This window comes from Anabrus simplex, chromosome 1, assembly GCF_040414725.1.
Source record: "Anabrus simplex isolate iqAnaSimp1 chromosome 1, ASM4041472v1, whole genome shotgun sequence".
Taxonomy (NCBI): domain Eukaryota; kingdom Metazoa; phylum Arthropoda; class Insecta; order Orthoptera; family Tettigoniidae; genus Anabrus; species Anabrus simplex.
Window position 1 is genome coordinate 1,172,826,600 of NC_090265.1, and position 15,750 is coordinate 1,172,842,349.

The following is a 15,750-nucleotide window of genomic DNA, read 5'->3' on the forward strand; positions in this document are numbered from 1 at the left end:
CCTCCACCTCCCAATGCCGTTGGGGGATGATCTTGGACTTAAATGATCTCCGAGGTGTCACTATTCTTCTCAGCGACCCCGAAAACTATGGATTCAACACTATTTTTAATTATTTTTACGTCACCGCTCCCCAGGGATGCTAGGGTTGTCCTACCCGCCAGAATGTACTATATTTATCCAGATAATAAATCATACATGTACCAAGTTTGGTTGAGAGCTGTACTAGAATATACATGCATCTTGGTCATTTAAACATTCTTTTTGATCCCTTCTCAACCTCCATTCCGACTCTGGCTGAACTTTTGACAGTTCATCTCAGAGACCCCGAAAACTACCAATTCGACACTAATATGGGTCATTTTAAATTATTTTTACCAACTTTGGTTTAGAGCTGTGCTGGAGCATATACACATACATCCATAATCTTGCTCATTTTTGGACAGTTTCAGGAGTTCCTCACCTGTCAAATGGAAGTGGGATGCTGTTACTTTCACAGGTCTTAGGCTTGTTTAAAACGTTCTGAGCCTGCTTGGTAAAAATGATGCAAAGCAGGATGCTACCCTACTTACACATAGTCCCAGTGAGAATCTCTCCTCTAATGGGTTAGGAACCACAGTGGATAGTATAGTCCAAACCACCTGAATACAAGGAGGGCCATGACTCAGAATATGTGTGTGATGCCCACTCCTATTCCATGGCAACTGGTATCCAAACTCTTGGGAGCACTTACTAGGCCAATCAGGCATTGCTCATGATTTACAAACTAGGACGTGACTACAGTAACCCATACCACGAACCATGATGCATTTTCAATGAAGATTATTTTAAACCTTTTCTGCTGAGTAAGAAAAGTGTAAGTTAAGCACTCCAGCAAATCTTGGGCATTTTAATGGAATTTTCATGTGTATCTGTTATGGAATAATAGTGTAAATCATACATTCCATTAATTAAATTAACAGACCATTTCTTATCAAACAGTACCGGTAAACCCATGTTCTTTCAAAATAAAGGAGTGATTCAGTTACTGAACAAAATGAACTTGCACGGAAACAGGAAAGAGGTGGGTAGACCATCATCCCAGAGTACAGTATGTGATATACTTTAATATAAAGTGGTATTAATGTTAATTTAAACAGGTTTGTGGAGTGGACTCATGGATTAGATGTAGAACCAGCAAAAGTGTCTGTGTTGGTTTAAAATGAAATTAGTATACTGCAGAGTAAGATTAAATTATTGTATTTATACATTCTCTTTGGCAATCCCTTCAAGATGGTTCATACATTTTAAGTCATGAAAATGTTTGGAAGATAATCTTTGTATGAATATTTGAACTTTCAGCAATATGTGCATAATATCTCTTAAGATAAAAGTTCATATAAGGGTTGAAACAGTTCATTCCTAATAAAATTTACATCTTAATGAAGATTTCTTTTTTTTACCAGAAAACTGCCTGTGGAAATACATTTTGAAATTATAATTTTACAATGTTTTTATCCAAACAAAATATCAAACATTATTTTTTAAACAGAAGAACCACAGGTTTCTCTGGATGTCTCACAAAAGAAGTTTCATACTGCTGACATTCTATTGTGATAGTCACATATTCAGGATGAAATGATGATGTACCAACGTATACACATTATCAAAAATACAGCATATTTTACCAGGAACAGACTTCAAGCATATGGTAGAACTCATCATTATTTCTCCACTAACCAGACAGCTTAGCTTGCTCCAGGATGTAGTGCTGCAGGGGCAGGAGATGCGCCTGCATCTCAAGATCTAAGATGTATGGATAGTCAAGGTTGCTATATAGTGGACCCCCGCATTTGTTGTCTGTTAGGCTATGGTACTTGCTGGTTGCAGTGTTGCCGTTGTTGTAGCCCAAGTTTTGCTGCATAACACAAAACATATTATTATTTCTAGCAACTACAGTACAACCCTGGTGATCCAAACCCTGTAAATCTGACATTTCAGATAAATCAGCATAATAGAGGCAAAAATTAAAATCTCACTTGCAATGTAAAGAACTGACTTAATAAGAGTACTTTATTTCAAAAGGATTATTCAAGCTATCATTCAGTGTAATAGAATCCAAATACAGTACATTATAAATTAAATTCTAGTATACTGCAGATCTAATATAATTCAGGCCATAAAATATAAATGGCACAATACTGTAAGCAATTTTGTACTGTATTCGATGAGCTACATTTCTTTGTGGCTGCTAACACAGTAGCCAAAATTGTATACTGTATTATTATTATTATTATTATTATTATTATTATTATTATTATTATTATTATTATTATTATTATTATTATTATTATTATTAATCATCCAAACAGACCTAAGTCCCAATTACTTTGGATTGCTGGAGTTTTATTGTATCATCAGGTATTTAACACAGAAAAATATCTTAGAAATATGTAGAGAATTGAAGGCATTGATAAAAACATTAATAACAAAAATAACAGTAACAATAGTTTATTACCATCAACGTAACTATCATCTCAAGTGAAATTGACATCAGAGTGTTGGGAGCTTTATCATATGAATGTAATTTTTATGTGTATACTGAAGTACAATTATAGAGTTTGAACAAACAATTAAAGAGCTACACCTCTTCAAAGCTACATAAGGTCCATACAGTGGAAGAGGTCACTTACCTAGGCAAAGTCATTAAACACAGAAGGGAAAATATTTCTAAAGAAGGAACACTTCAGCATTATTCTTTTCATCAGTCAGAGAGGAAGAAGAGCCCTGAGCTGTATCTCAAGAAATGAGCTACAATTTCAGTGTACAGGAAGTGATGTGTTAATCTGTATAATGTACAGTAAAATCTGTCTGAAGTGACCAACAGTCACTCTTCGGAAATAATGGCCACTAGTATAAGTGACCACTAAATTAAGTTATGAATTTTGGAATTGGGGAAGAGGTCAATTTCACACATGATTCTTTTACTAAACACAATTCGCTTTACGTAGCATCAACACACATAGATCTTATAGCGACGATGGGATAGGAAAGGGCTAGGAGTAGAAAGGACATGACTGTGGCCTTAATTAAGGTACAGTTCCAACAGTTGTCTGGTGTGAAAATGGGAAACCATAGAAAACCATCTTCAGGGCTGCTAACAGTGGGGTTCGAACCCACTATCTTCTGAATGCAAGCTGATAGCTACGTGACCCAAACTCCGTAGCCATTGCTAGATACACGATTAGCTAGGGTACGGCCTACAGCAAGGTAAGTATATAGCAAGTTACCCACAACGGCTGGCTTGTGGTCATTGGCTATTTGAGCGTGATGTCACACAGATACCTGCTCTCTGATTGCGGGAGTGCTTTCCAAAGGAATTTAGTGATTGTGATATGTTTTAACCAAACAATGATTAGCTCGTGTGCCCCCTATACCTGCCCAAACTGACTTTGCAAATAGTATATAACGAACACAATAATGTACAATACAGGAGCTAATCGTGTCACAAGACTGTGGTTACTGTTAATAGGATTTTAGTGGCCACACTATGATACGGAAATCCAATAAAGTATCCTGAGTTTAAAAAAACTGAGCATTAAATATGACCAATAAACAAGCAAGTGAACAAAAGAATGAACAAACAGTTCTATTATGATAAAGTGAATCTTTCCTTAACTGGTAAGTTTCTTCATTTTCTTTATATTCTTGACTTTCACCTCCAAAATGTTGACATGTTTGCTTCCATGTTTTCCTTTTTCCTCACATTTGTTTAAAAAAAAGGTAGACGAGCATATATGTCCTCATTTTCACAAATGTGGCTACCAGATCACTACATAAATTAGGATCACTTGCACCTATTAAAGAAACTAGGTTCTGTATTACTCCCAGCCCTCTTCGGACTGTAAGTCCGTGATAAGAACAGAAATGTTTCTCCGTATCTCATACAGTTTGTGACCACTCACCTGTCGGCTCTGTAAGACCACCATAAGACAGACTTCGAACCCAGAACCCCAAACAATACGTATTGTCATATGTTCCTCCTATGTCTGTTTGGGAACCTCAGTGCGTATGAGTGCTTTTGTGTTTTTTAGCCATCCAACCTGCAACGTAATTCAAACCTTCAACCTCCATTTCAGTGTCAGTTTCACTGGCAAATGTCGGAAATGTATCACATTTACCTTCTTCAAAACAGCTTTCAGCAAGGAATATTCTAACTCACGACATGTTATTCCGCACTTCCTCAGCATTTCTTATGAGAGATATTCATCGGAGGTTTCTGTTTGCGGGTTCTTGTGTTTCTCTATTTTACCGGCATTATTTCTGAGAATAATCATCCAAAGATGATAAAGAGCATTCAGCGGTGTAGGGAGGTCGTATAATCCTTCTCGAGAACGGATCTGGGAAAACAAATTCTCAAGTGAATCTTGGTTCAGTCGGTGGGTTAAAATGTACTTCATTCCTAGATTCTCAACTTCTGAGATCAGGTATTTCTAGGAGGAGATAGTCACAAGGATAGCTTTCTGGAACACTTGCGTAAATTTTTCCTCTTGCAGGTCATACTGTTAATAAGGCCATATATTTTATCTAAAATTTTGTCTTGTTTTAACTGAAGATCATATGCGTTTTTGCTAGGGACTTTAGAAATTGCTGGACTGTAGGAATTCATTCGTACCAATTATTAACAGTTTCAATAAATTCACTTGTGCTTTCAGCAACAGTTGCATCATCTCCTAATTTGAAAAATGACGTAATGCTGTAGCTACACTGTGTGACATTAATTCTGCAGCTTTTCTTACGTTCACCCTTTCCATGCCCCTAGAGTATAAATGACTGACATCGATTTTGTGGCATGTTTTAATTTTGTGGCTGTCATTCTTAACCAGAGCTTTCACGGGTTCCTTCAAGACAATTTTACCATCAGAAAATTCGAAGCCGGTGTCAAGAAACCAGTTCCTAATTAGCTTCAACAGATGAGGGGTAAATGCAAAGAAGTACACTTTTTCTGACGTCCGTGGGTTCAAAAACCATGTTTTTGTTTCATTGATTCCATATGCTTTTCACAAGCCTTGATTTGCTGCGTCAATGTCACGAACACATGCCATTACTTTGGACCCTATTTCTGAAAGACGAGAAACCAAATTGTCTGGCATGTCTTTTGCCATCTTTTTATCGAAATCGGTATAAATTACTTGCTTCCAATTCTTGAACAGTCCTCTCACCATCACAACTTGCAACTGTGAACTGGGGACTAATTTCATCCTTCAGGGGGTCATATTCAAAAGCACTTTTAACACGCATTTCGTCAAAATGGAGGACTGCAATTTTCTTGTGGTCTTTATACGAGACAGCAGCAATCTTCATCATATGTATAATATCTTCCAGGATTCCACTTCCATTTCACACGTCAATTTTTGAAGCCCAGCGTTGACAGTCCAGGCAGAGGGTAATGCAGTTTTTGTCTCATATAAATGTAAGTTTTCTTCCCTAGACACCTTAACGTGAAAGCCGCCGATATGTCTTCATCAGTCCAATTAACAAGTTTAGCTGGTTTGTGGGTATCTTTATGTGAATTTCAGTAAAAATTCCTTTCAAACCATTCACCAGTTTTGTATGGATGCTCTGAACATAATTTTCTCTGAACAGAATTTTTTAACCTCCTACATTTAATTAACTCCTTACACAAATTACTTTTAGATATGCGGCTTTGATGTAATTCGCTTTCTGCTGTCTCTAATTTCAGTTTAAGGACATCTTTAGTTTTTCTTTCATCATCTAAGTGTTTTTCAATCTTTTAATTTCTTCATTCAGGACCATAGTGTTATCACAGACCTGGGTAGGTGGAGTGACTGGAGGAGGTGGTGAACTTGCAATAGTCGTGTTATGTCCTGAATCTTTTAACAATTCGTCAGCCATATTCCTATTGCCCCTCCTTTCCTTCCTTCTTAATGTATCGTGTGACACTTGTTCTATACTACGCAAAACACTCAAATTTCTAGAGGGAACAGCGTCTTTCTTAAGCACACGTTTGGGAGGAAGCCCTAACAATTCGCCCTTTAGATCCCTTTCAAAATCGCTATCAGAAAAATGTTCAGAACACACCAGGCACGAATCTGTGTTCCACTTTCCATCACGCCTACATCTTCTTCCTTAGTTTATCATTTTTTGGGAAACTGAAGTATTTGATATGACTCTTGGAGGAATCTTTCCTAGTTTTCACCCAACTGTTATTGCACACAGCAACCGTACACCTCATACCAGGAATGTTTATACGCAACCCAAGACAAATCAATTCAAGTCAAACACAAAATAACACTGGCATAAGAAAGCAGCTATTCACCACAAGGACAAGTCATAGAAAACACCATGAGACTATAAAATCAAAACTGCAACTCACTTGCACATATTAAAGAAACTCACACACTATTCACGTACAGTATTACTGCACAGACTTTTAGCAAGACTGTTGGTCAAGGTTAATAACCTTGGCGGTGGGCAACTGGCTGACGTCATAACCGAGTATGGCCGAAGCCCTCCGAACACAGAAACCCCTATTCTGGACAACCTGTTATATACTAACCTTGGGCCTACAGTATATTAAATGTAACACATATACGTATACTGGTTAACATCTTATTTAATTTATGTAAATTACAGTAAAACATCAGAGTATGCCCATACCGAACAATGTGAGTACAGTACTATGTGTACTGTGTAGGAAGTTTTAATTGTACTGTAGAATGACATTTTCTTAATTTCAAAAGATTCTGAAAGTTTAGTCAGATGCAAGACTGTATTCTTACTGTATAGCCTATAAGCATAACAAAAAAAAAAAAAAACACTATTTAAACATTATTCCAACCAAAATCATTTATAAATGAGTTCATATACTGTTATGTTCTTCAATCACACCGTCCATTTATTTTACAACTTTATTTACGGATATGCTGTAGAGAAGAAAGCATGGGAAAAAATGGATGGTATTTACCGTACTTCAGAAAATAGAAACCACAGTACTTTTCGGATGGCCAGATTTTTTTTTTAAATGTTGAAATATTACTACGTGACTGTCACAGAGATGAACAAAGTATTTGGAATGGTTATGAGAGGCAATCTCATTCAGGTCAGTTTGTGAAATGTGTTTGGCTGATGACCATGGAGTGAGGGAGGAAATATTAACACAGAAGAGATTATTACACTGCACTCTCTCTCTCTGTTCTCACAGTTACACGAATTGTTCACACTATCACTTATACACTAACACAAATCACACTCACTCTTCCTCGGCTGATAAAGTCTAACTCAGTTCACACAATTATTCTCGCTGCCGCTATCACAGCCCTTAGTTTACAGCTCACGTACAACAGTCTCACAATTCAGTACCATGTACACTGTCCTTTTCTGATCTTGCATCGATCTTTCCCATGCTGCACCGAATACAACTCACAACTCACACAACTCACAGCAGCTGGACAGAAAGACTCAAACCCGGTGACAAATAGACAGAACGATCACTTTGCTCCATCGACAAAACACTCATACAGACTGACATAGACTGCCTCAACTCAGGCTGAACCCCAACTCGAGCTGTCGCTCACTGCCCATGCAGCACTCACTCTCAGACTTTATAAAGTTATTTGCTTTAAGTCGCACTAACTACTTTTACGGTTTTTGGAGGTGCCAGATTTGTCCCACAGGAGTTCTTTTACGTGCCAGTAAATCTACCAACACGAGGCTGACATATCTGAGTACCTTCAAATACCACCGGACTGAGCCAGGACCGAACCTGCCAAATTGGGTCAGAAGGCCAGCGCCTCAACCATCTGAGCCACTCAGCCTGGTCACTCTCAGACTGGCTGCACTCACACTGGACTCTCCACTCAACTCCAACTGAACTCACTCACCGACTAAGCTCAAACTGCCCCCCCCCCACCCAATCTCGTACGGCCTGTCTTTTATAGCCAGGCCGGTCCCATCTGGATGCTTTGAGAAAGGAGACATCTCCGCAGTCCTCCCAAAAGCAAATACTCAGGGTGCACCGTCCAGATCCTTCTCACAACGCTGGAGGTCTCCAGTGAGGTAACAGGGTGATGGAAACAGCATTAACAAAAACACTGGCCAATGCACACCTGGATCTCTCCCATTTCGTTCGCTGTGCAACAAGTGGCAAGGCCCCAAAGCAGTGACATCACCTGCAGCTGCGTCAGGCTCCCTAGGAGTTATAATAGACTTTTGGAACCCACAACACTGCCCCCTCCTTAAGGCAACTTGACTCAGGTTGTTCCATGATACGGCGCCAGACTATTTGATAGGTTGGCCATAGTATTCCCATGGGGATTCCTGTAGGCTACGAAATACGCAACCAGTTTCTCTAGCTTCTGACACCAGTTGTAACGTAATAGCATGAATAATATAAGAACAAGTGTGAGGACGCCTAAAGTACAAGCGGCCCCGCCAGGCAGCACTAGAGTGAGCAAGCTCCACAGTACCAATTAGCTGGTCTTAGGAATGATACCTGAGGAAATGTATTACTCCATAACAGATAGTTATATACATTGTCTTTTTAAAAACAATGAGAGATTACATTAAAATACCACGACAGGGTGCAATGGAAAAAATCATACATGAAAATAAGAGCTACAGCCTTCATCACATGTTGCGGAAAATACAGGTTACTGGAGTGTACATACAGATTTGTTCAAATTATTAGACTCAGCAGATAAATTCATGCTATTTCGAAATACGTTTAAGATACCTCTTCATAAACGGGACTTTTCTTGTCAGATTGTTGGTGAACATGTGCAACATCACTTCCCGCACAGTTTATGAATGCATCAAGCTGTTGGCAGCTCTGTTTTGACCTTCAGCAGTTTTGTTTTGGAGGGAGAGTCACTGCCTGCTCTATGACTGCAAGTAGCACTTGGATTCTTGCTTCCGACAACAGTGAAATGTGTAGTTATGGCCATTGTTGGTGGATTGTACTGTTGCTAGGGAAGTATAACTATCTCTAATCATTAAGTGATCTCATACAGTTTTATTCAATCAGTTGTTTCTTTCCAACTTCTAGTGCTGTGTACCGTATAATCGGATTGCTTTTTGATAATGGGGAAAGACAAAGACATTTCCCCACGTAAAATTGCAGTTGTCAATACTCTACTGAGTGAAGGAAGGTATTCACAGAGGCAAATTGCACGTAAAGTGTCTTTAAGTCAAAAATCAGTGAGCAGAATTAGTGTAGAATTGAGGCAGAATACAACTTATCATCAAAATAGAGTGGGAAAGTGTGGTCGAAAATCAAATCTTTCTCCACGAGGCATTAGAACACTAAAAAATTTGGCTCTTCTCAATAGAAAATGCACTTCTAAGGACTTGAGCATTAAAATGGCAGGTTATGGAGCAGTTGTTCCTCCTGAAAGTGTCCAGAGGATCTTGTGTAGTGAGGGCATCAAATCGTGCAGACCCATCAATGGCACATTCACATTTGGAATGGGCAAACGAACTTCAGCACTGGTCTGATGAATGGGAGAAAGTGTGTTTTAGTGACGAGTCGTATTTCAGCATTTCTGAAGAATGTTCAAGATATGTATGTCGTCGATGTGGAGAGGAATACAAGTTGGAGTGCATACAACAGACTGTGAAACACCCAACTGCAACGATGGTGTGGGGTGTGATGTCCATCTATGGGCCTGGACGAATTCAAATTTTGGAGGGGACAATGAAACAGGACAATTACAAACGGATTCGTGAAGAACAACTCCTTCCTCAGGCCGGTTTGACGATGACTCTTTCATATTCATGCATGATAGTGCACCCTGTCATAAGGCCAAAAGTGTCACAAAATTTTTAAAGGACAAGGATATCAGCGTTCTTCCATGGCCGGGCAACAGTCGGGACATTAATCCAATAGAAAATGTATGGAGCTTCATGAAACACAAGATGACGAAAAAGAACATAACCAACAAACATCAGCTGATTGCAGAAATAAACAATCTGTGGTATACAGATGTGGAACTGAAGGATATGTGCGTAAATCTTGAGAAAAGCATGCCAAAACGGCTAAAGAGTGTCATTCAATACAAAGGGTACTAAACTGCTCAGTTGTATTCGGGGATTTAATTGTAATGATGTAGCAGTAATTTTGTAGGTTGATTAAGTTTTACTTAAGAAGTTGGTGTGATGAATGACAAAAGTGGGATAGATTAACTGGAGATACCTCCAAACAGCAAACAACTTATGCAATGGACTGATGTTATGCTAAAATACTAGTTTTGTTAATATAAATATGTTTTTCAACATGATTTTGGGAAGAGAATTAAAAAAGTGCTTGATCTGCCTGTTGAGTCTAATAATTTGAACAGATCAGTATACAGATAAATAACATATAATCCCAGCATATTAAAACAAACATCCATGAAATATTTAAAGATAACACTCTACCTACCAACTCAATTTTTCGGTTGCTGTACTTTCGAAAGCTAGTGTTGAGATTAGGCAGATGTTCGAGATTGTAAATCTTGCTGGATTTCTTTCGTTCTGAAGAAAAATCTCGGCACTTCAGATAATGTTAAACAAGTCTGGGGATTATATCCATAACATGTTGAAGACAACAGTCAGTTCGTGAAGGATCAACTGAAATTTTTTCCATGGAATCAATACAATCAAAAAATATTTTGCCCCACATTGATTTTGAGTTCTGTTTTCCCTGAATTACTTTCACGGCCTGGAAAAGAATGTCACATACACTTTACGAAGGACGTTTAAAAACACTTCATTGCTGCTTGAAGTGTGAGGACTCCTAAAGTAGTGGTGGTGATGCCCCAATGCAGTGATATGACTCACGGCCAATCCAGGCAAGTTGCTCTTCCAATTTATTTTGGTGAGAAGTGAAAATTTACTTTGATTATTCTCACGCAGAGAATGGGCACAGGGCAAACAATAAATTTAGAAGAGTGATTAACAATGTACCCAGCCAATCAAAGAGCTACGAACTACGCTTTAAAATTTAGGTACAGAGCTTTCCTGGTCTTCGATATTTACTCCATCTTCTTATATTCGTCATGCTAGAATGGCCCAACTTTTGATCATCATTAGACTGACCTTTCAATTCCCCATTCGCTGCTGCACTCACGTCTTCAATCTTCTTTCTTTTCCTGATGGCGTCTAGGTTCTTTTTCCTGTTGGGAGTTCCATGGGACTTAATCTCACTTGAAAGGTATTTTGGCAAATTAAGGAAAATGTGAGGCAGTGCTCCTGGATGTAATTTCCATCTCACACGAGAGAGATCCAATTTTTTTCACTATTCTCTATGAAATTACATGATTTTACTATCAAATCATCAGAGAAATGAATATGACATATTATATTACATGTTAACTCAGTATCCTTCCGTCGAATAGCTCTGGCCCATTTTAAAAATTAATTTCTATCCTTCAGTGTTGAAAATAACCGCATATCATCAACTTCTCTACCATAGTCTGACTTACAGCCCGGCACAAAACAGTATGGCATGCTGACCTATTAAATTAATAAAGCCACATAAGATACATGCTTGAAGTACACAACACACAATGAACTGAGTTTAGGAAATGAAACCAAAGAAAATTCAACTTATTCACTGATATATGTCACAGAGTAACATCTCCCACACTTTTCTATATCCGGCTTGCCGGAACTACTGGAGCACGTGTTGGATATAATTGCTTGTTGTGCTGGCAGTGGCGGGACCACAAACTACCATGCTATAATGGCTGAGTCCTCACACTTGGTCTTATATTTGTCATGGTACCAGTTTATCCCACTTGTTCATCCCACTTCTGATGCCAGTTATTATGTGTTGGCAGGGTAGACAAATAAACACAACAACTAGTAGCGTTTACTTCTAAAATGTATTAATCAACTCTAATAACAACTTACACATACAATAGAGGCACACCAGGACCATTACTTACACTGCACAGTACACCCAACTACACAGCTAGCACGTGCGCTCTCTCGCTCTCTCTCTGCCCTCACAGTTACACTAATTGTTCACTAATTGTTCACACTGGACAGTGTTCCAGTTTTCAAATACTTGGGTAGCGTTATATCAAATGACAACCTAGCAAAACATGAGGTGAACAATCGAATCAATAAGGCAACACAATTCTACCACCAGGTAAGACACCTGCTGTGGGATGAGCAAATACCCACGAAAACAAAAATGACATTGTACAAGTCCTATTATACACCAATTCTTACATACAGTCTCGAAACCACAACACTGACCAATAGAGATAATTCGAAACTTCAGGCAGCTGAAATGAAATTCCTACGCACTATGATCCAGAAAACCAGGAAAGACAAGATTAGGAATGAGAAAATTAGAGAAGAAGTAGGAATAGATGATTCTCTCCTCAAGAAGATTCAGATATCAATACTGAAGTGGTTTGGTCACATGAAGAGGATGCCAGTAAACAGAACTGCAAGGAAGGAATTTGACAGAAAAGCAGAAGGAAGACGACCCGTGGGAAGGCCACAAAGGAAATGGATAGATTTAGTTAAGAACGATGTACTGCTGAGAGGTCATGATTGGGACAAGTTGGTGGAGGAAGAATGGTACAAGGACAGGATGAGATGGAGGAGGCTCATATACCACACCCGGGAAACTGGAGATGGTTTAGGATGATGATGATCATTTATACACAAACAAAAATCACACTCACTATTCCTCAGATGACACAGTCTAACCCAATTCACATATTTATTCTCGCTGAAACGATCATAGCCCTGTTCCCAACCTGTGCACGACAGTGTACTCACTCCCTACAGTTTTTGTTTCTGTCCCTTGTCGATTCCATGACGAACTCTCCCACGCTGCACCTGACACAACGTTCACTCACAGCAGCTGGACCAAGATACTAACTCCTCAGCGACAAACAGACAGAACGATCACTCCATTCCATGGACAGAACACTCACACAGACTGACACATAGATGGCCTCAACTCAGGCTGAACCCCAACTCCAGCTGTCACTGTCCACAGCAACATTTATTCACACTGGACTCTACACTCAACTCCAATTGAACTCACTGAACGTGTCCAGAGTACTCTTGAAAGTTAATACTCTGAGTGCACAATCCAGATCCTTCTCACAATGTCAGAGGATTCCAATGAGGTAACACGACAATGGAAATAGGGATTATTTTTTAATTTAAATTTGCTTCATGCAAATTCAGTTTATTTTATGCTAGTGTGTAACCAATCTGATTCTCAGACATGTTAGGAAGACCCATAAACAATGTGCAACCTTTGAAACATTTGTCCGTTTGAAAGTGTTTTAGAACGTATATATTGCCACATATGTATTTTCAATTCAGTGATCGAAGTCAAATTTAATGGCTGGTGTTTTACCAATTTGATTCTCAGATATGTTTTGGATATGCTATCATGATTTCAGTTGGCCACCAGAAATGTTTTAGAATGTATATTACATCATATTATATATCCAATTGGATTTAAGGTTATGTTAAATGGCTGATGATGACCCAACTGTCAGGTCGAAACTAGTCCCATGTGTACAAATATGTATATAATACAACAGTTTGCAAAATAAATTGGTATTGATTACGTGGAACCAAAACCTTTGCTATAGTCGTCTATCATCAATACAGAACATGAAACTAATCTACTTTGGAAATAGGGATGGCAGAAGCACTGGCCAATAAGCGCCCGGCTCTCTCCTGATTGGTTCGTTGTGTGGCAAGTGGTGGTGCCCCAATGCAGTGATGTGACTCACAGCCACTCCAGGCAAGTTGCTCTTCCTCAGGAGTTACGACAGATTGGCCGAACTTGCCATAGTATCAACTTTGACTTGTATGATCTGTTCAAAAGATCATAGCTTACACAGATTTTCTCCTGGATCAGCACAATGCTAAATCATTTCCTTATGTCTATGTTAAAAACATTATTCAACCAATAGTTGTGACACTGACTGACCATATATAGATTTGTCCCTACAGTGCTAAGCAAATGTTTCATAGTCGACATCCAATTAGTACCATAAAGTAGAACAGGATGGATTATTGTGTGGTAGAGTTTCAATTTGAGGGGGTCTTTCATCCAGTGATTGCAGATGATACTTATCATCATTCGTCACTACATCTAGGCCCTATTAATGCTTACATTCTCCTCTTCAATACGTTGGCCATTGGAAATCAAAGACCCAAAAATTTTAAAGTTCATCACTTGCTATAAGTCTTTGATTATCTGATTTCCATACTATACCAATCAATCTTTTCGCTCCTGATTTTGGTGCTGGAGATAAAGCCTATTGGCAATAATCAGCAAGACACCATTCTAGAGAAGGGTCTAGTGCAGCTGCAGGTCTCCCATAATAAAATAACATCCCAAGGATAAACAGAAGTGGTGAGGACCAAGTCCTAGCGAATGCAGAAGTAATTAGATGTGCCTGCTGAGACTTGGACACATAAAGGAACTGCTCTGGAACACCTTGTTGAAGTGATAGACAAATCAGATCATATGGTACCGAGCTCAATAGCTACAGTCGCTTAAGTGCGGTCAGTATCCAGTAATCGGGAGATAGTGGGTTCGAATCCCACTGTAGGCAGCCCTGAAGATGGTTTTCCGTGGTTTCCAATTTTCACACCAGGCAAATGCTGGGTCTGTACCTTAATTAAGGCCACGGCCGCTTCCTTCCCATTCCTAGGCCTTTCCTATACCATCGTCGCCATTAGACTTATCTGTGTCGGTGCGACGTAAAGCAAATAGCAAAAAAAAAAAAAGATCATATGGTACATGAATGAAAGCCTTCCTCAAGGTCCAGAAAAGCAAGATAGAGTACCTTGCTGTTGTTGTTGTTGATATTGTTGTTCCATGGCACAACAGCCCCGAAGAGCCATGACCTACCAAGTGATCGCTGCTCAGTCCAAAGGCCTGCAGATTATGAAGTGTCATGTGGTCGGCACAACTAATCCTCTCAGCCATTATTATTCACTTTCTAGACTGGGGCCACTATCTACCATTAGATAGTTCCTCAACTGTAATCATGTAGGCCGAGTGGACCTCGAACCAGCCCTCAGATCCAGGTAAAAATCCCTGGCCTAGCCGGGAATCAAACCCGAGGCCTCCAGGTAAGAGACAGGCATGCTACCCCTACACCACGGAGCTGGCTTTATTATTGTTGTTGTTGTTGTTGTTTATTTATTTTCCAAAAGTTATATCTACAATTTATGGATAACAGATGGAGAAAGGACATGTCCCACATACAGAGAAGTGTTACCATCACCATTGGTTAAATATATACTGTACTTATGTACATATTAAAAATTTGCATTTGTTTATCAAGCTTACTTCTTGCCCCTAACAACCAATGGCCTTGAAATTTGTATCATCACAGGCAGAGATAAAAGTAGACTCCAAGATGCAAAAATGAAATTCCTCTGGACAATGCTACAAAAAACCAGGAAATATAAGGACTGCAACGAGAGTATTCGCCAAGAGATTCAAATAAGAGAATCGTTATGTGATACCATAATCAGATCAAGATTGAAATGGTATGGCCATGTAATGAGAATGGATTCTTGTTCAGTAGCTAAGGAATGGTTGGAGAAGACCTTAGACAGCAAAAGACCTAGAGACAGATCTCAAAGGAGATGGATTGAACAAGTCAAACAAGATCTAGAACATAGAGTGGATTGGAACCAAGTAAAGGAAGAAGAATTGTACCTGAATCGACTGAAGTGGCGAGCGCTCATACACTGCACCTGGGAAACTGG

At 39.1% G+C, this 15,750-nt stretch overlaps 1 protein-coding gene across 1 annotated transcript in view; it reads right to left on the reverse strand.

The window, feature by feature from the left end:
• RhoGAP93B (MyTH4 and RhoGAP_KIAA1688 domain-containing protein RhoGAP93B) overlaps nt 1–15,750 on the reverse strand; it is a 435,660-nt gene that overhangs the window by 146,377 nt on the left and 273,533 nt on the right. Inside the window, exon 8 of the mRNA XM_067151129.2 lies at nt 1,717–1,894. Within this exon, the coding sequence (XP_067007230.2) occupies nt 1,717–1,894 (178 nt within the window). The remainder of the gene's footprint in view (nt 1–1,716; nt 1,895–15,750) is intronic.